Below are 25,032 nucleotides of genomic sequence, written 5' to 3' on the forward strand. Positions count from 1 at the left end.
GGCCACTCGCATGATCAGGGGACAGCAGGGCAGGCCCTATGAGGAGAGGCTACGGGACCTGAACCTGTTCAGCCTCCAAAAGAGAAGGCTGAGGGGGGATCTTGTGGCCTGTTATAAACTAGTCAGGGGGGATCAGCAGGCATTGGGGGAGTCGCTGTTCCCCCGAGCACCGCCGGGAGTGACCAGGAATAACGGTCACAAGCTGGCAGAGGGTAGGTTTAGGTTAGATATCAGGAGGCGCTACTTCACGGTCAGGACAGCTAGGGTCTGGAGCCAACTTCCAAGAGAGGTGGTGCAGACTCCTACCCTGGGGGTTTTTAAGAGGAGGTTAGATGAACACCTTGCTGGGGTTGTTTGACCCCAGTACTCTTTCCTGCCATGGCAGGGGGTTGGACTAGATGATCTGCTCAGGTCCCTTCCGACCCTAGAAACTATAAAACTATGAAATAAAAATGGAAAACAGGAACCACCACCATCCATGAACACTGCTGTCCTGCCCACGATTGTGTGACACACTGACTTTATATTATCAGTCTCAAGTTAAATTCTCAAAATACTCCCAATGATGGCACTAAAGTCCTCCTGAATCTCAGGTACAGCAAATAATTCAATGAGCACGAGCTAGATTCTCCAGGTTTTAGGCAGCTACAATTTTTATTATCAGCGAGGTAGCTGGCGTGCAGATTTGTGACTTTGATACAGGTTATCTGTGTTTTCATAGTTATGCATCTGTGGATTAGTTGAATTTTTCTTTTTGATGTGCCCTATCTTTCTTTATGCAGCGAATGGATACCACCTTGAGCAAAATGAAAGAGAAAATCAACAGTGCTCAGTGTGCTCTGCCCCTCTTTACATGTCTTCATGTCAAACCGGATGTTTCAGAGCTCATGTTTGCAGGTATTTTTTCATTCATTCTGTTGAATTATTTTGTTTGTGGGGTGTTTCTTTTTTTCTATTAAAAAAGTGTATTTTTTTCTTAGTGTTTTTTGAGAACATTTATACCCTAAGGATTTAGGTCTGGAACTACTGGCCGAATTACAATGATTACAAAGCAGGTTGTTTTAATAATAAGCAGCGATTACATTTTAATTATGTTAACTTTATACAAGCTGGACTTAATGTGATCAGATTTTCAGTCAAAAACGGAGTTGTCATATGTGTGGAAGGGAGACGAGAGAAACCCAGTATAAGTTATAGTTTAAATCTTGTACCCAGATCCCTCTGCAGCTCTCCTCTTGAAACTTGCCCACTGTACTGGACCCTGCGTGTAATATTTGTTGGCTAGACAGCACTGGGCAAGTTCCTGCCTTTCACAGCTTGAGTGTAACCCTACTGACCCTGTAGTAGACTAAGAAAACAAGACTGAATTACAGGCTTTGTTGTGGAAGTGCCAAAACCTGCTATTGTATACATGCCATTTAGGTATGGTAAAGAGAAATCAAATTTAGCCTGTAGTTTCTTTGTGTTCTGTCATCTTGCTGAAGACTAACAAGCCATACTTTAAGTTAATCAAGATTAGTTTTAGTGTGCACTAAGATCATTTACTGTAAATTTTAAATTGAATTTTGTCTGCTTTTTGCTTGGTAGAGTTTGTTAGGATTTTTGAGTTTCTCTTTTCAATGGAATGATAATTGAAAGCTTTATCATGCTGTTTTTTTCTGTGAAAAATATGTTTCTTATGTGATAAAAAAAATGCCAGGTACTCAAAGAATGAAATGTGAATGCAGAGCCACTCTAATTAAAGCACTCCCCCCAAACTCCCGGAGTATGTGCATAAATGTCAATAGGGATTAAATAGCAGAAACTCTGGCAGAGCCAGGTATTGAACCCAGATCTTATGAGTAGGGATGGCTGAATGGTTTTCTGTCAATAATTTTTTGATAGAAAACTAGTGTTTCAGCTAAATGAAAATGAAATATCTGCTTTCCTCAACATGTTTGACTTCTTGAAAACCTGAAAGTTTTCAGTAGAAAAATGAAAATATTTTGTTTCTCAGGTAACAAACTGAAATTTTCAGACAAAAATATCTCATTTTTTGACAATTTCTAATCTGGAATTCATATTGAGTATTTTACAAGCAAGTTCATCACTCCTTTTAAGTATATTTTTTTAATTAGCAGTGATCTATTTAGTATTTCTGTCTTTATCAACAAAGATCTTAATATGGTTTTAATTCTTTTCATTCGTATAAGCTTTTTTTCCCCTGTTAGAGTACTAAGATTGTTTTCCCTGTTAAAATATAGCAACTTGTCTTGACCTGAGGCACAGTAGATGTTGAACAAAAATACTTCCACTTGCTTACTTATTAGGTTAAGGATAAATCCTGTCATGTTGCTTCTTGTTGAAGTGCATTAATCAGATAACATTCCTCTCAAAAGTGATGGTGCAAGATTTCATATGACTGCTAATAGTTTTCATGCTTAAGGCTCTTTATGTTCATTCTATTCATAGCATATCTGACCCTGATTGTGCTGGTCATGCCCAGAACTGTAGTAATCGTTACTAACTAAACATAATTAATATGATTTATTTCAAGAAGCATTTGGTAGAGGCAGTTTCTTTCTTTTTTTGGGGGGGCAGTAAATACCTTAATATTTACTGGAGTGAAGCTTGATAGGCATACCTACTGTGGGAAGGGAGAAGTAGAACTTGGCATCTCAAGGCTTTTAATTGCAGTCTTTGCAAAATGCTTTATGTAAGACAGACTCATTCAGTGATCTTTCCTCCCTTTGCATCAGCAAACTAATTAAAAAGTGGTAGTTAACTGTGTAAGTTTGAAGTCAGGAAGAAGGCAGGGTGAAATTGCACTTTATAGACTAACTGAATCAGAGATGTATAAGCTTCCATAAGCAACAGCTCACTTCATACAGCTATGAAAAGATACCCAGAGATCAGGCTCTCAACTGGGAGTGCTTTAAATACAAAAACAGGGAAAGTGGGGAAGGGAGGAGAGAGGGCAGTGCTGGGAGAGGCAGAGGGCTTGAGAGAACAACTAGTTTATAAAGTGCCACACTGCCCTGCCTCTTTTAGTATAATTCTGTAATCAAGCTATGCATTCTTACATTAGGGTTGTTATTCTTAACTAGGGTGCTATAGCATCCTGGGATGCCATGATAGCCTTTGAAGTTTGCCAAGGGGAGAGAGCAGATAAGTGAGATAAGAGCAGGCTCAGGTAAGGAGATAAGGGCAGACTCTTCCTTTCCAGCTGCTCCTTTCCTTCCTTACCGCTCTTCAAGCAGGCACATACTATGATAAAGAAATGGTTTTTGAAATAAGGTCCTGCTCAGAAGTTACGGAGGGGTGCCTTGAGTCTAAAGAGGTTGAGAACCACTGCATTAGGGCCTCCTCCCCCAAAACACTGAAGTCAGCTTCCAATGACTTCATAAGGACTTGAATCAAGCCTCTGCTGAGCTTCTGACCCAACTTATTTTGATAAAAGTGTCTGAAAATCAGTGCTTCTACAAACAGACATAAACCATTATTTTATAATAGACACATCATTACTTTATTTCCAGCCATTGTTTACTTAAACAGGATTTATTCTATGTAATAAGAAAACAGAATGGAATGGTTTTTGACAATAACCACAGATTTTAGCTTAATTTCCTTGCAAGCATTTTGTTCAGTACAATAAAGAATACTGCACCAAGCGCATACAATTGGCCATTAAGGCTAGGGACAGACATTCAAAAAGCCAGAGCCTGAATTGATTCAACCTTTGCAGGTTAGTTTAACCTGCCTAGTTTGAATCGGTTTGTAACAGCATAGACATTCCCTCTGGACTGAGGCAGCATGGGCACATGCCTATAGTTGCTCAGGCCAGGATCCAGAGGGCACTAAAGCATGCCCTTGCCTTCAGGGAAGCTGTGCTGCAGGGAGAAGGGGAGGCACAGCCAGTTTAGGCTGAACTGGCCAGAGAGAGGTTTTATTCCCACCTCCCTGTCCCACCAGCAGGGACCAGAGCCAGGTCTGCTGGGTGCTTACCCCTCACTCCTGCAGCGTTCGGCCACCATGGCCCCTGAGGCAGAGGGGGCAGGGAGGAGGTTATTTTCCTCTCTACCCTTGCATCCCCTTGGGGACGGCAGATGGGTCTGCCCGCCCAGACCACCACATTTTCTCCCTACTTGGGGCAAGTGGTGGAATAATCCCCCTGCTGTCCACTCTGCCAGATGCTGGTGGGAAGAGGAATAACTCCATTATTGCTCCCCCAGGTGCTGCCAGCTGGCATCTGGCTGTGCCCCCACCTGGCTGCTGCACCTGGAGGGTACAGGCTCCTGGATATAGTGTCAGGGAGCACAAGCCCCTTCTCAGCAGGGGAGCCACATTGTGGCACGCAGAACTGTGGTGGACTGCACGTGGCAGTACCGGGGCTTGGAGGAGGCCAGAGCCCTCCAAACCCCCCCTCCACCAAGTGCCATGGTCCATAGCAGCTTTCCCCACCCTGCAGTGCATGCCCTCCCACCAGGAAGGGGCTTGTGAGCTGGGAAACCATGAAAGGGACTCCTGCCCCATTGCTGTCAGTTCTCCCTTGCCCTTCCAGTGGCTGCACTGGGGCAGGGCCCCTTGGGGAGGGCAGGGAGTGGGGTTATTCCCCTCTCTGCCCCTGGCACACTGCAGCAGGGTCTGCCCACCTTGACTTCCACTGCAGCTCGCTCTGTCCCTGGGGCAAATGGCAGAATATTCCCCCTCTGCTGGATGCTGGAAGAAGGGAGGCAGGAGGGGGCTTATTCTGCTGCTTGCCCAGGGCACAGAGGAAGTGGTGGCAGCAGCCATGGTGGGCAGACCCCACTGCAGTGCCCAGGGGGCAGAGGGGGGAATAACTCCGCTCCCTGCCCCCCGCTTAAGGGGCCCTGGTTGCAGCATCTGTTCCCCCCTTCCCCCGTCAGGCTGCTGGAGTGGCGAGTGGGGAGCAACTGTGATGGAGCAGAAACCCCTGTCATGGTTTCCTGGAGTGCGAGCCCCTTTCTGGCAGGGGTGGGGGGGAAACTTCTATGGATTGCGGCACTAGGGGCTGCTATGAGGGCTCTGGCCCCCTCCAGGCCCTGGTGCTGCCGTGTGCAGTCTGCCACAGCTCTGCCCACCCCACAGCAGGCCCTTCTTCTGAGAAGGGGCTCGTGCTTGCTGACATTATGATAGGGGCTGCTGCCCCCATCAAGGACCCTGCTCCCTCCCACTGCAGTGGTGGAGCAGGGGTGTGGTCAGATGCCAGCTGGCATGGCCCCTGGTGGGGCATGGATGGGGGTTATTCTCCCTCCCTCCAGCATCTATCTGAGGGGACAGGAGGGGGCTTATTCCGCTGCTTGCCCAGGGTGGGCAGACCTGACTGCGGTCCCCCAGGGAAGTTGGGGTAGAGGGGAGAATAACCCTCTGCCTCAGGGGTCATGGTGGTCATGGCTGCAGCAGTGGAGGAGCGGGGGCACCCAGAAAACCTGACTCGGGTCCCTGTCAGTGGGACAGGGAGGGGGGAATTAAACCCCTCTCTAGCCAGGCCCCTGCCCCTGCCTGTCCCTATTTGGCTGGGGAGCAGGGGGGTGGGGCCAACCCTGCTGAGTTGGAGCAGAGTGCTAAGCCCAGAAAGCATGCTGGGGGACTCTGGTTTAAGTAAACCAGGAAGGGATCTGGGACAAATATTGTATAAACTAGTTTGAGCCAAATCAATTAACCACCTCCATTCAACCAGGTTTATCTCAAACTGGTTTCAGCCAATTTGAAACTGGCTTATGTGCATTGAATGTCTGTTCTGTTACAGGTTTAAACCAGTTTCTGATCACTTAAACTGGTTTATGTCTTAAGTCTGTCCCTAGCCTAAAACTTCTGTCCCTCAGGTCAAAGTTTGCCTCATGTCAGTCTGAGTCCTATCCTGCTAGTCAGAAAGCACCTGTCTCCCACTAGGCAGTTGACTAAACTAGAAGTCAGAGTCCTTTAATTACAGGTTAATTTCCTTAGGCTGTGCTTATGAATAAGTAAATTATGTTCTTTGAAGATACCATGACTATATCACATGGATGTAATTACTTGGTGTTCTGGATGCTCTGTTCCTAAAGCTAGGTTCACCATTAAGATTGAAGTCCTAAAATACATTACCTAGCAACAAGTATCTTTCCTCAGACCCCAATACATGTAAAAAAAATACTTCTTGGGTAACCCTTCCCCCTTCCCCCTTCCCCCACCCCGCCTTTCCTCTTGCTTGTCATACCTAATGGAATTATTTTCTGTTATAGAAGAAAGACTTTCTCCCCGGGTCCCTGAGTGAGCCCTAGCCTACTTTGGCCAATGGGTCTCTCTTGAACCCAGTTGATCCCCAGTTCTGTTTTTCAAACCCTAAGTAGGGACCCCCTTGGCCTCATCAGTGTCTCAGGGTACTGGTAATCTTAAGGGCTATTTGTTGCCTCCTCCTGCCCCTACAGACACATCCGTGCTTCGCAGATGTCATTCTCACCAGTTACTTCCTTATATAGGCTTAGCCTTCTTAACCTTAGCCTACATGTTACTCTGGCTGTCTACTGGTAGCCCAGACCCACTGACACTAGCATTGCCTTTCAATCCCAGCCTCTTGTCAGCCTCAGGCTGCCTGTGTTGCCCCTTCTGGGATCAGGCCCCAGCCCTCTCAGTCACAAGCCACCTTGCACTGATGCCTACTCTCAAGTTCAGGCCCTGGCCTTCTTGGCCTTAGCCTGCTTCTGTCTTGCATCCTTCCCCTGGCAGAGGTCAGAACATAGTGTACCACTTAGGCACCCCTGCATCCTTGTTTTCTCTCTCTCCAGCCTCCAGTATAAACTAGAACAAAAATCCAAGCAATTGCTTCAAAATCAAACACTTCCCCTCTGGATCAAGTCTGGGCAGAGCAGGGTCCCCACCACTGTCAAGTCACCTTTGCTAGCTCTGCAGTAGGCACTTGCAGGTATTATGGCCCCCTGGCTGCCTACTCCCCTGCAGCTAGCCCATGGTGGACCACCTGTTTTCTAACCAACTGTGGACACCTCTGCTGCAGCTTCTCTTTTAAAGTAACAGGAGCCCCTTGCTCTCTGTTACAGGTATCATTTTCATTTTAACCAGACTCTTGAATTTTACCAGCAACTGATATTAAGCTTGATATCTTATGACTCCCTGGAATATTTCAAGCAGATTTTTCTTTTAGTTTCTCATCTGTCCTTTTTCATTTTTATAAAACACCTCAAGTCAATTATTGTTAAAAATAATAGGTAGGAGCTAAGACATCATAATTTTGTTTCAGTTGTTATTGTTATAGCTTCTTTTGCTAATCATTGTTGTAGAATTAGCATCTGGGATAAGAGGACTTTCTGGTGGCTATGAAGTAGTATTTTCAAAAGTGCCTTCATTTAATATTTAAACAAACTCTGCCTTATTTCTAGAACTACAAAGAGTCTGACAAGAACAATTACTACAGTAAAAGTTGTATTCCTAATAGGAAAATTGTACCCACTTTGATTCTATGTTCAGTGATGCCTATTCCTTGATACATGGCTGCTGCTGAATCTAATTAAATTTAGGAACTAGTTTGTCTAATCATCCCATTGTTTATTGAAAGTCAATGGAATTTAAGAGAATCAATGCACAAGATGCTTTTGAAAATAGGGATTAGATGCTTAAGTAATTTAGTTGCTTCTGAAAATGTAGTTGCTTTTGAAAATTTTACTCTTTACCTTAATTGTGTTGTATACAGTCCATAATATTTTTTTACATGTAAACTTTAGAAAGACAAACAAAATTGCACATACATTTAAAATGTATGCATCACTTGATATTATTTTGCCTGTTTATCTTATAGTTTGTTCCATGCCTTAGCTTTTTTGGGGGGATCCAGATTTCATTACCTGGGATTTCTTCAGAGCTTTAGGGAATGTTAAAATAAACAATTTCACTGGTACTCATTTGTCACCATGCCCCTATTTTCAGGGAGATTATAATAAAGGTTCATAGATTCATAGATTGTAGAGTCAGAAGGGACCACGAAGGATCATCGTGTCTGACCCTCTGCCCAGGCAGGAAAGAGTGCTGAGGTCATACGACCCCAGCCAGGTGTCTGTCTAGCCTCCTCTTGAAGACCTCCAAGTTAGGTGACAGTACCACCTCCCTTGGCAGCCCGTTCCAGATTCTGGCCACCCTTACTGTGAAAAATTTGTTCCTAATGTCTAACCTGAATCTACTCTCCACTAGTTTGTACTCTTTTAATAATCACCCCATCACTTTTTCCCATCTGAAAAAGTGACTGTCTTCCAAAATATTTCCTTTCAGAGAATTGTTCCAATTGTTTTTGTTTCCATATTAATTTCTTTATTCAGTCTGTATTTCTTTTTAGGGGGCAAACTTTAACTTCTTGTCTTCTTTATCATGTACAGATTGGGTGGAATTCAGTCCTTATGAGATTGGTATGGCAAAGTATGGCACATTCATGCCTCCTGATACATTTGGAAGTAAATTTTTTATGGGGACAGTGGTGAAAAAATATAAAGAAAATCCTTTGCATTTCTTAATGGGTGAGTGATGGAAAACCAGTGATTAAATGCTAAATGAAATCTTGGTGTCCTATAACTCTGCTGTCTAGTGCTTTTAGATGTTGGTATTTCTAGAACTACAAAGAGTCTGACAAAAAAAATTCTACAATAAAGGTTGTATTCCTAATAGGAATATGGTACCCCCCTTGATTCTATTTTCAGTGATGCCCAATACTTGATACATGGTCACAGCTGAACCTACTTAAATTTAGACACTAGTCTGTCTAATAATCCCATTGTTTATGCTATTCAGGGGAATTTTCAGAAAATAATTATTTATATAATTGTAGGTCTGTGTTGGTCTCCAATTTGTTCATTTCTTTATTTTCTTCTTTTCAGGTGTCTGGGGGAGTGCATTTTCCATATTATTTAACAGGGTACTTGGAGTTTCCAATTCTCAAAATGCAGGCCCCACCATGGAGGAAGAATTAGGTAATGTGAAAAAACTTTTCAAATATATCAACAAGCAAAACAACTGATATTACGATTCTAATGAACTGATAACTCCAACATTGCTATTGTGGTTACTGTTTGTGGGAATATGATACTGTGCAATTAACTTTCTCTTGCATATGAAAAAAACAGGGAAAGGTATTGCTATGAAAGGACTTGGAGAACTGGGGAAGAGAATTAGCAAAAGCCCATTTTACTTATTTTAGCCTGAAGTGTACGTCAATACCTACTTCTAACCAATGTCAAGACTATTGGAAAAGGGATAAAGTGTGTGTACTTTAAACAAACAAACACACAAAGCCATATGACTGTATAAATACACATCTAAAAAATTCTTTCAAGATTTAACATGCTCAACTTCTGAAACCAAAAGCTGACAGGCTAGCCTTATGTTAACAAATCTCTTGTGTCAGGAGGTACTTATATAGTTACAAATTTAAAGTACAAAAAACTCTGTTTTATTTGATAGTAAGGTTTAATTCTACTTTGTTTTGATTCTCCATGTGCCTCCTTCCTTTCCACTATCACCTACTGCTCAATAATGTGCCATTATTTGCATTTGCATTTGAGTGGTGAAATAACCAGAGTTTACTGTAAACTTTTTCATTACTTGGTTGCCAGTTCCATTCCATGTCAGGTTCACCTGGATGATGGTGTATATGAAATAAGTTTAGCTGTTCAGTTCTTAATGAGAATGTGGAAACGGTTGCAATAGTGTACATTTTCTCCAAATTTTAGGATATTTATTTTAATCCTTTGGTAATGGACTGAGTTTTACTTTCTGTGCTGCATCCAAGAATTTGGATGAGGTGCACACACAAAAGTATTTAAACAAATAAATAAATTGGACTAATTAATGGTCCTTGTAATAATTTGAGAAGAAATGAGGGCTGAATGGGTGTAAAAGCTCGACTGTCACTTTTCCCTGAACTCATACATATTGCTTATACAACATAGGGAAATTAGCTCCTCTGCATTCCTCCAGGTTTGTGGATATACTAAAGAAATCAGTCTCTATGGTTCTATCTTGTATATTTTGTGAGCAATAATACCTGCTTTTGGGGGAGGGGATTCATCCTACACTTCATACAGATGTCTGTCTATTGGAGGTTTTTTAAGTTATTGAACCTTAGGAATTTAGGCTATGTCCAGCTAAATACTTCAGGACAGGCTTATTCTTACATACAAGAGTCTCTACTGAAATCAATAGGATTGCAAATGCATTTACAATTATGTGTTCTTCTTAAGGACTTTGCTAGAACAGGACTTATTTGCACTCTTCTTTAAAATATGTTTCCTGAATTATGATAGTAAGAGGACAAACTGTCCCAGTTTAATTTTTTTGTATATGGAAATGTCTCTCCCTTCACTTTTTATTAGAAAACAAACATTTTTTGTTTAAGATGTTTCATTTTCATTAGAATTTTACAGAAATACAGAATCCCTCAAAGGGACAGTTTATCCTAGTAGGACTGACAAATTACCATATGCTTGCACAAGCTTAAAACTAACTGGTGAAGTCCTGGTCCTATTGATTTTTAATGGACTTTAATGTAAACAAGCTTTTGTCTGAAAATTATAAACTATCTTTAAAAGTTAAATATTCTATTTCTTGTGGGTGTTCCTTTAAAACAAAAATAGGGGACATCCAACATCACATTTTTGGAATCTAATAGTTGCCTTTTTAGGTTGTTAATTTTTACCCTGACTTATATTCTTTGTCATCCCCCAGGAATTTGTACGCATTTGTCTTTGTTGCATACTTGTACATTGACGAGAGATTGGGTAGTGTCTTGAGGACCTATTGAATTAAAATATTTCAGGGAAAAGATGCAAAGATAAAAGCTCTTGTAGCTGTACTCTTTTTTTGTAGTCTAATAGGCCTATAAGTCTGTATGGATATAGCCCCTGTAAATATCTATGTAGATGCATAATTATTGGCTTCCACGTATAATACATTGAGGCAAAAATTCCTCATATTAACCTGTACCTCAATCATATTGTCTGTTTTGAGCTAACAGATTTATCAGCAGTGACAGTAATACTTGTCTACAGCTAATTTATGTATGGTTGGATGGTAGCTTGATAGAAAAAAAAACTTCTAAAATAAGATTTCACTGTCTAGGCTTAATTCTTGCATTGCCTTTGTGTGAAAAGGGTGTTTTGTGACCAACCTGTAGATTTTTTTTTAAAGATAAAACCAGTGTTCATAATATCTATTCTATTGTATGTGAAACTGGTTTGAAAATATCCTTATTCACCTTCAATAACTTAATGCTTGTCTTCAGATTCCTAGTAGAGGCCAATAGCAATATAAATTATCTCAGGGTGACATGGGAGAGTATAATGGTGGCATTTGCAAAAGACCCTGGAGGAGCTGGATACTAGTTCCTATTCACTAAACTACACTAGTATTTTGTGTCTAATTTCCTTAGGCTGCTTTCAAAATCCCAGCTGAACTCCTAACATCTAAACCAAGACTGTGAACTTAGCAAGTTTGTTTCTTGCAACACATTGCCCATGTTTTTAATTGAGAATGTTTCCAATACTAGATTGCTTTTAAAGCTAGTTTCTTTCAATTCAGCTAAAGCAAAATAAAAGACAATGAAAAAGGAAAAGCCATTGTATTGCATGAGCAACTTCCCTTGATTATTTTAAATATATTTGAATACTTTAAATGTAGAAGCAGGAAAACTTAAAGAAAACAATGTTGCTTAGCTACACTGTGGTTTCAGACATACGCATTGTCTTTACTATATATACCAACAGTGGAACATATCAATATTTCATACTTAACTTTTTAATTTTTTTTTTTAAGGATCTGGAAATCTTCCAGTTAGCCATATATTTAACAATTTCAACCTGAATTTTATCCAGAATCATCACAAAGATGCTATTGTAATAAAGGGTAGATTCTGGGTAAATAATTATCTTGAAATTTGCTCCTCTCATTTGTTGTCTGTCTCTCTTTCTGTCTCTCTCTCCTCTCTCTCTCTCTCTCTGTCTCTCTCTCTCTCTCTCTCTCTCAATGAACGGAACAAAATATAAAATGGCTGCATTTCCACCAGTGTTAAGTATTTTGGCCTAACTGCTCTCTTTTTTCTTTAAAAATTACTTGCATAAAGTTGCCCTTAAGTGGACCACAATGTAGTTTATTTTATTATTTTGCTAGCAGCCATAGGGAAATCAACTCTGGTACATGCAGGTGTAACTTACAATGAATGTTGGGTAAAGTTACATGTTATACTTAGATCACACTAGTTTTGTGGAATATTAAGAGGTGTTAAAGTTAGAATGTACTGTGAGCAGTTGCACGTAACTTCACCATTGGTGAGAAATACACATGCTTGTAGCAGTGCTACTTAAAATCAAACCAATTATTTCAGAGAATTTTCTGTCTTGAAAGGGGAGCCTACTGGTTAAAGCTTAAATATTGTTAAAAAGGACACAACATTCTATAGCTAAAAGTGGTGAATTTAATAAAAATGGTGAGAGTGTTAGATCAAGGGCTTCATCCTGCACCATTGAAGTCAATGGGACTTTTGCTTTTGGCCTGAGAGGAGCATAAACTGGCCAGAGGAATTGTAAGTCTAATTTACTGGTCACATTGGCAAAAAAACATAATGGGTCATCATTTTTAGATCTTTTCCATTTGAAATGAATGAATAGATCCCAAACAAAGTTCTATCAGCTATGTCCAATAATACATTAAGACAACGTTTTTGGTAGGTGGGCTACAAATTAACTCTGCAACCTTCCCAATTGCCACTCCAATCCCCTTCCCAATCTGTTGCAATTTTTTCTGCCCTCTGCTCCCTGCCCCTTCTTCTGCTTTGCTTTATGCTTTTTTCCATATCTGCCACTGTGCTGCTTGTTTCCTTTCTGATCTCCCACGTGTGATGCACAGAGGCTGGCTGTGCCACTTGTGGCATATGCGTTGCAGGTTGGCCACTCGTGCATTAAGGTATTTTAAGTGCCTTGTTAATTTTCACGTCCTATCACAAGCACTGTATGATGATACACCTTGAATTATTTTGAAATTCGAGGTCATTTTTAATGACAATTCAACAGTTGAAGATAATGTGGGTTTTCTTTCAACAGAAAATATTAGGCTAAAACATCTTGTGGGCAGTGATAGTTCAGACAGTGAAGATGAATCACAGAAACCAAAAGGTAAGGAAAAACAGATCCTAATGCATACTTTCCTTACTATGCATGCTTGTCTTACCCTGTGCATAATGTAAGTTTTCCTTTCTAAAGAAAGATGATTGTTATGACAAGAATAAGTGTTCAGGAGCATGTGTTTCTATCATATTATGTATATACCCCCAAATGAGCTAAATCCTGCTTGTCTTACATTTCCCTTTATAGTTTTGCTCCACCTGTAGCCAGTGGTAAAATTACTGCTTGAGGCGGCAGTCCTCAAAAAGCGTATCCCTTGACTTTAGCTCTGCGTGATAGAGACACTGAATGAGAAATTTCACAGAGGCCTTTTATTTGTCATCATCCTTGATAAATAAATGATCATCTCTTAAAAACTCATGCCTTGCTTAATATCAGCCCTGTAAGCCAGAGGTATTGTTTCAGTGCTCTTCATAGAGGTCTGTACTATGATATGTGTCTAGAAAATAAGAGTTCTTGAGCTAGTAACATCATAGGCCATGTCCAGTTAGGTGTGGACATTTGTTTTACTGGGGACAACTAGCAGTGGAACATCTTATGCCACTGCTATTTGCCCCTGGCGAATGCCCGTGTCATGAGCACACTGGCATGCAGCAGGTTACCCTGGGTGGGCTTTGGGAGGTTGGAGCCAATAGCTCTGCAGGCCCCAGGAGCCTAACCTGGGGTATAGAGGGCCGATGAAGCTGCAGCCACATTGTTCCTGTAGCTGGGAGCCTGGCCAGCAGCTGGAGTGCAGCTTCGGTTTTGGGTGGCATGTGCTGCTGCCAGGTGCACTGCCCTTCTTTTATTCTTTGTGGGGTTTTTGACCCCAAGAGATCCCAACTTCATGGTCATATCCAGATGAGCATGGTCATATGGTATGTGATGCTGCAGACCTTTCTGCAGTGCCACACACTGCACATAGTGGTGCAGAAATCCCAGGGTCAAAAAAAGCCCTGGATCTCCTAGGGTAAAAAACCCTCTCATGCTGCAAGGTAGCAGTATGGGATATGCCTGAATGTGTAGTGTATGGCACTGCAGACTGGTGTGTGGCATCACATACTGCACAGCCACACTCATCTGGATGTGGCAATAAAGTCCTTTGCCAGCAAGCTAAATTTGTTGAACCGATTTGTTCACAGGCACCTTTAATTTGTTGGCAGCACAACCAGGAATCAGTGCCCATTGTTTTGAAGAATGCAGTGTTGTTCCTTTCTTTTGGTTGAAGGAGGAAAAATCCCCTTTAAATCAAATAACTCTTTATTTCCCTTCGTAACAGGGGAGGAAGAAAGAGCAATTTGTTCTTGTTACTATTAATTTGCATATTTCCTCTGTATGAGGAAAGTGTTATGATGACCACTAGAAACCCATTTTCCTGCACAGTTTGCTGTTGTTCATCCAATGAAAAAAACCCCATTATTTGCAATGACCTAGGTAGCTTAAATAGTTTGATTTGTGATACTGAGCACTTGGGTCTTGCCAATATCTAAATGTGAACTCACATAGCATTGAATCTACACATTTCTGATCTCACTAGGCACAGTGGGTCCGTAAATACAACAGTACCATGTTTTCTTCCACCTTTCCAGGCTCAGCAGGAATTTGTATGAAGTCTCAGGGCTGGGAGTATGGTGCAGGTAGAATGCCACAGAGAGGCCATGTTGGATGGGAACCCACAGAACATTTATGTTAGTGAAATTGACATCGTCTTCTAAATAAGTCAGTTACATAGTGTCTGGACTAAACAGACAACCTGCTCTCCTGAGATAGCTGTGCACCGTAGTGCTATTACGGTATCTCAGCTATTAAGGAAATAGGCATTCCAGATAAAATTGAATAGAGCTGTGGTAACGGTGTGCAAACTGGTGTAACTTATACTGGTGTACAGTTGCTTCTGACTTTTATGGGCAGTTTTACCCAGAGTTACTGACACCCTTGTACAGCTGCACATTGTGTCTGCTCCAGTGTAAATTGCACTGGAATAAATGTCTTGTATATCCGTAATCTGACACTTCCATACAACAGGTACACAGGCTTCACATCCTACCAACAATGCCAGGGATCCTAGCTGCTACCACAGTGGTTGGCTAATGACATATTGGGCTGCATTGCTAGGTGTGTTGCTAGTAGGTCAAGGGAAGTGATTATTTCCCTCTATTCAGCACTGGTGAGGCCACATTTGGAGTACTGTGTTCAGTTTTGGGCCTCCCACTACAGAAAGGATGTGGACATATTGGAGAGAGTCCAGTGGAGGGCAACAAAAATGGTGAGGTGGCTAGGGGACATGACTTATGAGAAAAGACTGAGGGATCTGGGCTTATTTAGTCTACAGAAGAGGGGACTGAGAGGGGACTTAATAGCCACCTTCAACTACCTGAAGGGGGGTTCAAAAGAGGATGGAGCTAGATTGTTCTCATTTGTGGCAGATGACAGAACACGGAGCAACAGCCTCAGGTTACATCGAGGGAAGTTTAGGTTAGATATTAGGAAGAATTTCTCACTAGGAGGACAGTAAAACACTGGAATAAGTTACCCGGGGAGGTGGTGGAATCTCCATCCTTGGAAGTTTTCAAGACCTGGCTAGACAAAGCTTTGGCTGGGATGATCTAGTTGGAGATGGTCCTGCTTTGAGCAGGGGATTGCCTCCTGAGGTCCCTTCCAACCCTAACTTTCTATGATTCTATGGTGCTATAGTAGTATCAGGGAAGTACACAGTTGCTCCAGAGCAGGGATTCCTTCAGCTCCTCATAAATGTTTTACATCAAGGGTATCAAAGAGCTAGTTTGTGGGCCAGATATGGCCTGCAGAGCCTATCATCTGCCCTGTGTCTGTGGGTCTCAGACTGGCCCACTGGATGCAGCATGCACTGGCCCTGGCCCCACATGCTGCACGCAGTGTACAGAGCCCATCTGGCATGTGCTACACATGGAGGTGGGGCTGGAGCTGCCGTGTGCAGTGCGTGGGCTCAGTCTGGAGCACAAGATGCATGAGATGCCTTCACATCACCAGCCCTACACACTGTATCCTGGACTGGTTTGGATCAGGCCCACAAACCAGCCTTGAATGCCAGGTCTAGTGCATAGGGCTGGTCTAGTACAGGGGCCACGTACAGCATGCACCCTGGACCAGCCTCCACATGCTGCATGCAGAATGCAGTAGCCCCAGCCCAATCCAGCTCTGTGGGGCAGGGTGAGTTTGCCATACCTGCTTTACCTAGACCCTATTTTCAGTTCAGGCATTGGACCCCAGAGAGGCTCCTTTCAGTTTTATTAGAGTGTGGTCTCTGTGACTTCATTTGATAGCTTTGCATGTTAATGGTGGTCCTTCTCAACATACAGGTACTGAAAATCCTGATGCTGACAAAGAACATGAAAATAGCTGTCAAGAAAGCTGGAAGCAGCGCATGTTCAGGGCCTTGGTGGGAGATAGTACCCTTTTCAACACCAGGGAAGGGCGTGCTGGGAAAGTGCACAACTTCATGCTGGGCTTGAACCTCAACTCCAGCTACCCACTATCCCCTCTGGCAGACTTTATGACTCAGGAATCTGTGGATGAAGATGAAGTAGACATGGCTGTTGCAGGTGGGTTCATTAAATGTCCATACTCTACCTATCAATTCATGAAAGTATAAACTGTGAGCTGCTATGAACTGAACATTTTCTTTTCTCTAATTAGAAGAAGGCGGTTATATTCATTTATCAGTATAGAATTGTAAATACTAGATGCCACTTAAAAACTCAAGTAGCAGGGGGTTTCTAATGTGTATTTGTTAAAGTAACTATCCTTTTGAGTGATGATACAGTGATTATTGTATGCATTCCACTTTCTAAATATTTCTATCAGTCCAGAGGTGTTTATAATACTGTAATCTTAATATTTACACTGGTTCTAAAACAGGCAGGAAGGTGGATAATAGATTTGTGGAAGGAAATAACATTGGATGAAGGCACATAGGCAGTTTTTTTTTAATGAGCCACCAAAACCCTAGATTTTAATTTTGAGTGGGAAAGAAATCCAGGGTTGCAGAGGGAGCCTGCTCTGTTTCAGACAGCAAGTTCTGAATGTAGATTACGTGAAAATTCCCTAGCTAAATGTTTATTACCTTTGACATGTTTTTGCACTATTTATTCATGCCTTCTCCTGGTAACACTACAGAGCCTAGTGCTTACAACTGTGGAAAGTTCTAGCATTGTGTCCAACAGCATTAACGGAGCATGGCTTTAATGGCGTTTATAGATAGACATGCTCTGGGAGGTGGGGGTGAGTGCTTTAATTAGTAAGCCGCTCTAATTAAAAGCGCCTGAGCATCATGTGTATCAGCATGCCCGCCCTGAAAAATGGTGGTGGGGTGCTTTGAACTAAACCCCATCAAACCAGCTTTAATTCAGAGCACCCCACCACCATTTTTCAGCACGTGGACACTGATACATGTGCCACTCAAGGCTGCTCGAGCATGTTAATTTCAGTGCTCCAGCAGACTCGATTAATCAAGTCCGTTCTGACACTGAATTTACAGCACGTTGGAGTAGTCTCGCTGCATGTCTGTAGGAGACCAACATTATTTTAACCACTTGATGGATGACTTATTCAGCTTAGATCCCCACTTGCTGGAAGCTGCCTTCACACCCCAGCCAGGGAGCAGGAAGGGGGCTGGGAGAAATGGCACCAGCACCTGGCCCCAATGAGGATGCAGCCAAACCCCTCTGCTGTGAAGCCACCCATGCTGGGCTGGGGCTGTTCTGGCCTGTTGCTTATAAGGGTTGCCAGCTCCTGATCTATTCTCATTTATGCCATCATCCTTCCTACTTGGGAATCTTTGGCTTGATTGTCCCAGTTAAGAGCAGCCCTTGTTAAGGTGTGGACCTGGAGCTGCTTTCAGTCTAGAGGAACAACCCGTAATATTCTTTCTCAGTATCTGACTGCTTTCCAGAGCTCACCAGGGCTGCCCAGAGTGTGTGCTCTCAGCTTTCTTTTTTCTTCTGCAACTGGTCAATGTGTTATAGGAGCAAAGTCAAGGCCCGGCCTTTTCCTCTGTCCCTTTTGATTTTGTAAGTGAGCATGCACTCCCGAAGTGATGGAATAATTGTGTAATTTCCTCCAGTGCAGCAGCTGCTATTTGGTTTGGCTTTTTGTGGGTTAAACAATCAGGTCAAAAACACACAATTCTCCCTCATCTCCATCTTAGTCCCCATGCATAGATGTAAAAATCAGGTATCTTTTACCAAGCTATTTGCTTTATTAAATCACGTGGCTTCTTACAGAGCATGTTCTAGTGATCAGTTTTAAATATCTTGCCCTTTAATGCCAGCGGATATCCTCTCTGTCTTTGGGGTATTGTTTCATCTACAAGCAGATTCTCAGTACATCTCACTTAGTTAGACAAGTGATACTGCTTACCCTGTGATCAAATGTATGAGTTAGCTCCTGACAGATCCTGAGATATATTTTTAATTTCCATTATTTTAGCTATATATTGGCTCATTTTTATTTGCTTTGTTTTCTGAGCTTTAAAGTTGAACATAGGCTACAGTTTCAAACTTCTCTCTTGAAACAGAAGTAGTGCAATTTAAAAAAAAAATAGCTGGGTTGGTTTTTTTGTCCTTTTTAAAAATCTAAGATTGAGATCATCGTATTATCACAGGAACTGGGCCTTCAAAATACAAACAAACAAAAAACCCCCACATTATCGCAAGATTAGGGATAGTACTCAGAACTGGAAATACTGGAGCCAAAATACTCACTTGGTTCGTTCACTTCCTGCCTTCTTAGTTTACATTGGGCAATAGTTTTTAACTTTATCAGCTGTTTCTCTTGATGATATCACACAGTATATTGTAGATAGTATAAATGGTGACATAATTGATTTATCATCTTGCAATATCAAGGAATTTCTCTCCTTTAGTAGTTTAGAATTTTGAAATAGAATAAAGGTGACGAAAAAATATATATCTTGAGTAATTTCCTGATGAACTACGTTTTCCACCTTCTAGCAAAAAAATATTTTTTAAAGGATTTTTATCAATTTTATTGTGGAAACAAGTTTACATTTTGTAAAATAAATAAATAGGCCCCTAAAACCTGGTGAGAAGATCTATTTTCACATTTTCAAACATTCCAATGAAAATACAGAGATTTGTGAGGGGGTAGGGTGGGGAGGGGGAATGTACCCCACAGTATTGAAATCAGAGTGATTACATAAAAGAACCAGACTGAAATAGAAAGAAAATGAAAACAAATTGAGTTTTATTTTCATTTCCACCCTATAAGAAACATATATAGAACATAAATGTGTAGGTGTTTTTTGAATTTCTTTCACTTCTAGCAGTCAAAGTGCTAATAAAATATAGTGTTACCCAGTTTCTTTTATTTTAAAATGATATTAACCCTTTACTAGAGTTTAGGGAATATTGTTTTGGTCTCAAGTTTAATTATAAATAGTAGATTTCACAACCTTAATCAAGAATAAATTGAATTGAAGTGACAGAAGTTCTGTATCAGCTGTGCATATTGCTTTGAAAGCTGGTTTTCCTTCTTGAAATCAGTGTAAGAAATTGGAAATTTCATGTATTATTGACTAGAGTCTGTTAAAACATTCTTAGGTAAATAAAAAAAGTAAAATAAAATACTTGATTTGGGGATTACTGCGCAAAAATTTCCTTATGAAACCTGAAGTGCGAGAGGAAATTTATTTTAGGGACTATGAATCAATTTTAATGAGTTTCCATTACATAAAAAACACTTTTCTCTCTGACCACTTACTATGTCATCTGTATATAATAAGGGTTGTGTAACTGGAGTTGAATTGGTGGATGTTGTAATTGAAACAAATAGTCTGAGTGCTTTGACTGATAATGTTCAGTATTCTTTGGATTATACTGCCCTCTGCAGACAAAAGTGACAGTTTTAGATCATCATATCAAATTATCTAATTTTGGGACCAAGCTAAGACATTTGGCTGGAGGTTAGTTGTAGCAACAACCTACACTTCAAAGAAAAGGAAGCATTCACTTCATTTTTGGAAATATCTTTAAGATGTGAGGGAGAAAGTTCTCTCTCTAGTGGGAAGGTTTAACAGTACTCAGAGAATCTGCTGGAGATGAAAGGACGAGAGAAATTGTTCAAGCACACACAAGCTGAAGAGTAAGCAGAGAGCAGTGGCTCTGGAATAAGCAGTTCAGGTGTAGGACTGACTTGAAGAGGGTTTTTTTTCTATGCTAGTGATTTGGGATGGCTGATTGGTGTTTGCCTTATGCGGGGGTGGGCAGTTATTTGGGTTGGAGAGTCACTTAGGGACTTTTGATGAGCTGTCACAGGCCAGATCAACATCCCTGTTCCCCCCCTACATCCCCCTCCTGCACTGTGTGATGCTGGACTGGCTGGACTCATTTGAGTCCCGTTTCTCTTTTTGGGTTTTTTTGTTGTTCTCCCGCCCTGGCAGGGGGTCGGGCTAGAAGATCTACTAGGTCCCTTCTGACCCTTAATCTATGAAATCTATCTATGAAATCTATGCTGGAAAGGGAGTCCAGCTGTCATGTTGCCCCAGCCCTGCTGTGCATCCAGGGACAGGGGATCAACTGCACATGCCCCAGCCGGGGATGCCCCCTGCACCTTATCTGGGTGGGGAAGAAGGACTATGGGGAGTAAACAAGATGAGTTGGAAGCTGCATCCTGTGAAAAAAAATACTATCATGTTTAGCATTACAGAGACTTGGTGGGGCAGTCGTTATGACTGGAATGTCAACATGGAGGGTTACACTCTGTTTTGGAAGGACGGGGTTGGGAGAAAAGGTGGTGGAGTTTCCTTGTATGTCAGAAACGCATGCACTTGTTCCCTGGTTCAGGAGGAAGAAGACAGCAAAGCCGATTGCATTTGGATGAAGATTAAAAGTGAAAGATGTGGCACTTACATAATGGTGGGAGCTTTTAATAGATCACGTGATCAGAAAGAGGAGGTGGATGAGATACTCTTCAAGCAGTTGACAAAATCTATCCAAAAGCTATGGGATGGTACTGATGGGAGACTTCGATTTTCCAGATAGCTGCTGGAAGAACAATACAGCTACACATAAAATGCTAAGCCTGTTTCTAACTTGTGTGGAGGACAACTTTCTGTTCCAGGAAATGGAGGATAGAGCTAGGGAATCATGCATCTTGGACCTTGTCCTGACCAACATGGAACAAATGGTGGAGGATGTGAAGGTGATGGGTAACTTTGGAGGACGCGATCATGGTACAATAGATTTTCAGATCCTGAGACAGGGAAAGCATGAGGTTGCCAAAAATAGGACACTAGATTTCAACAAGGTGGATTTCATCTGACTCAAGGAGCTAATGGGCATTGTTATGGGAACAGAAAATGAAAGATAAAGGTGCTCAGGAGAGCTGGGAGCTTCTAAGGGGCATAGTATTGGAAGCCTGACAAGAAACTGTCCAAACATGATGGAAGCACAAGAAGAATGGCAAGAGACCTATGTGGCTGCACAAGGATCTTCTAAAATGTCTCAAATGCAAAAGGAAAGCATACATGCAATGGAAGAATGAGCAGATCACTAAGGAAGCATACCAGGAAATACCCAGAACCTGCAGGGACAAAATCAGGAAGGCAAAGATAAAGAACAAGCTGTGCCTAGCAAAGGAGGTTAAAAACAACAACAAATAAGTAGGTTGCCCAGAAAAAAGTACCAAGGACGCTGTAGGTCCTGTGTTACCAGATTTGCCCATCCCTTTGGAATTCACTCATTTATTAGAGTTACATTTCTGAGGTCTCTGTAATTCTATTAATGTACTGCTTGTGTCACTTGTGTTTCTATACAGAGCTCCATCTGCAAGTCCTCACCCCTAGTGGGGTTACCTTGTAGGGCTTAGTTTCAATGGAGCTGGGTTCCTCCAGCTTCCGAATCAGTTGAACACATACATACGCACACAGCTTAACAGAACACGTCTGAGCTGGCAGGTTTACTCAGCATTTCCAGGCTGATACCCTCACGGGCCCCAGACTCAGCACAGAACAGAGCACATCTGAGCTGGCAGGGTCAATCAGCACTTCTAAGCTGACACCCTCATGAGCCATGGACTCAGCACACAACTTAGTTCAGCAGGGCAGCAATAAAATCCATTCAGACGCATGCACCCAGGTTAACAGAGCACGTCTGAGCAGGCAGGGTTATTCAGCATTTCCAGGCTAACACCCTCATGTGCCCCGAACTCAGCACAGGAACAGAGGACGTCTGAGCCACGCTGGGTCAATCAGCATTAACAGGCTGCCCTGGCTCAGCGCTTCCCAATCTTTTGTCCCAATTGTCCTGGTAGTAGCTCCCCTGATGAGCAAACCACACAGGACTGTTGGGCTTTACAGGGATCTTTGGCTTAGGTAAAAGAAGTGTTGCTGCAGAGCAAATGGGGAGGTTGAAGAGAAGGAAGAGTAAATGAGGTTTAGAGAGAGTATGGCAACCAGCTGGACCATAAAAATTATTTTATTGCCAGGTATATGAAATTTATAATGATGCTAGTAGTAATAGCCATACAAGGAGAGACAAACATACAAAGCAGTTACAAAATTACACAGTTTCAATAGGGTATTTGGGGAAGTCTAGCTCAAGTTTGATCAGCAAAAGTCAGGTTTAGAAAACTGTGCCTGGAGTAAGAGAGAGAGGGAGAGAGAGGGATTAAACCAAGCCTGAGGTTTAGAAAGTGGCCTTAAGCAGAGGGAGAGGGAGAGGGGGGCGGGGAAGAGGGGGAGAGAGAGAGAGAGAGAGAGAGAGTTGGGATCTCACTACTCAGAGAAGCTTGAACCGGTTGAGGTTCCCAGGTGTTTGTTGAAGCTTGCAGACAGGCAGAGCCCTCAGCATGATCAGTGAAGGTGTTCCAGACAGGAAAGTGGAACTGTTGCAGCATTTTGAATCCAAGCACCAGAACAGAGACTTGAGCTTGGCTAGGGTTTTTTGTAGGGAAACAACAATGGCTCAAGGGAGAACACTAGATTTGTTTATGGGTAAGCGATGGCTTATATACTGGATAATAGGACCTGATCACTCCTGGGTATGGGTGGTATTACTCTGAGGGAGCTCACAATGCAAACAGGCAGATTCAGTGTTTTGGGTGCCAATAAAGGAGACATTACTAGAACTGGTCTGATAAATGCTGAGCTGGATATGTGCAGACATGGGTTGATTAGCATTTGGAGTAGAGATCCCCCATCATGCAGTGATCCCTGTCTTCTCTGGTCCCAGAGTTCAGTGCGGTCCTTGTCTTGGACTTTCTGTCCTTCATTCTGAATGCTAATGAAGGTACCTCCCTTTCCCATCTCTGATATTAATGGGACTGGGGGAGTTGCCTTAATCCTGTCCCTGTTATTTGGAGGGGTTTAGGTGCATCTCTCACTGCATCTTCATTGTGTTTTGGAAGTCCTTCTTCTGATCATTTCTGGTTCAGGCAGAGGTGTGTTGGTGGGGGGGAGTTCTTTGCGAGCCATACAGGCTGGGTACTGCACCAGGGTTCTCCAGAACACAGAGCTGACAGGTAACAAGTCCCTGCACTGATCGGGTGCTTGTGTTGAACGAGTATCCCCATCACATCCTTACTCTGTGGTACAGGGTCTGATCTTCAATCCATTGTAGCCACTGCATCAGTCACTTGATCCAGCAAACCAGCAAAACCAGGCCCATGGGTGACTGGTGCCGCCTTAGTTGGGGGGACACATGCACCCCCCCCCCCCAGCAACCAGTCAGTGACTGGGGGGGTGGTTCCCCACAGCCAATCTTGCTGACTAGGGGGAGTCGCCCCATGGCCAATCCCACCGACTGGGGGGTTATCCCTGCAGCCAATCTTGCTGATGGGGGGGGTCCTCCCATGACCAATCGCGAGGCAGCCAGTCACTATGGCTGCTTCTGGAAGTGGCTGTGGGAGCTCTCACTTCCTGGCCAGCACTTGCAAGGGGGGCACCAGTGCTCTTGCTTGCCCACCTTGCCTATCTCCTAAGCAGCGAGCGCAGCTGGTCACGCCCCGGTCACCCCCTATGCATTGTTACTGACCAGACCAATTGCTAGTATAATTTGGAAGCCGTTGATCACCACAATGGGGTGAAGCATGATATTCAAAAGACCTGTTGCATTGGGGCTCCATCCAAGCAAAGACACCCACCAGGAGTGATGGCCTGTGTTTTTTTTATTGTAGCTGGAAGCCTAGAGATCTCCTGGTTGTTGTGTTGAATCTCAAGTTTGCCATTCTCTCCCAAAGTCTTGAGCCTTTGCAGTTCAGCTTGTAAAGAGGGATGAGTTAATAGTCTCTTGATGGCAGTGAGACCCATTCCCATTGAAATGGGGGAAGCCTCTTTGTAGAGCTCAGGGTAAGCATTCAAATGTTGCATGGTCCATATAGGCACGTAAACTTAAGATCACAACTAACAATGATGGTTACATTACAGAAACAGTGATTCATCTAAGGCACCATGGGTTGAATCCAGTGTCCATTAATCAATACAATATCACATCTTGTTCTCACGCGCACACATGCTTTACCAACATAGCCAATAACAGATTCCCTTTCCTGGATAACATCAAAGGACCAGTGAGACTGATTCCCAAATGGTGGGAAGCATTCATCATGTTTCTCCAATACTTGGTCTTCACAGACGTAACCCAAACCATCTTTTCTCCTACACCCTCTTACAATTCACTGTGTTCCACATGTTAACAAACCAGGGGAACTGCTAACTGAAGATGTAAAGAAGGCAAGTATGCTTAACAGTCTTCACAAAAAAATTAAGCTGCAGCCTGACACCTAACAAGGATTATCTGGATAAGGAAGGGGGCAAGCTGAGGGAGGAGATAACAAAAGAGATGGTCAGAGAGCTTTTGTTGGGTCTGAATGAATTCAAGTCAGCAGGGCCAGATGAACTTTATCC

General features: G+C 42.5%; 1 protein-coding gene across 2 annotated transcripts in view; it reads left to right on the plus strand.

Moving 5' to 3' along the window:
- The window catches only part of PLA2G4A (phospholipase A2 group IVA), a 140,168-nt gene that overhangs the window by 87,745 nt on the left and 27,391 nt on the right, over positions 1–25,032 (plus strand). For both annotated transcript variants that reach the window (XR_002094706.1, XM_019501734.1), the window contains exons 10-14: positions 783–897; positions 8,361–8,498; positions 8,856–8,948; positions 13,071–13,142; positions 16,469–16,711. Coding sequence is in view for 1 of the 2 variants with exons in the window: in XM_019501734.1 (XP_019357279.1) it covers positions 783–897; positions 8,361–8,498; positions 8,856–8,948; positions 13,071–13,142; positions 16,469–16,711 (661 nt within the window). In the remaining variant the exon portion in view is untranslated. The remainder of the gene's footprint in view (positions 1–782; positions 898–8,360; positions 8,499–8,855; positions 8,949–13,070; positions 13,143–16,468; positions 16,712–25,032) is intronic.

This window comes from Gavialis gangeticus, unplaced genomic scaffold (genome assembly GCF_001723915.1).
Source record: "Gavialis gangeticus isolate Ggan-Ray unplaced genomic scaffold, GavGan_comp1, whole genome shotgun sequence".
NCBI lineage: Eukaryota > Metazoa > Chordata > Crocodylia > Gavialidae > Gavialis > Gavialis gangeticus.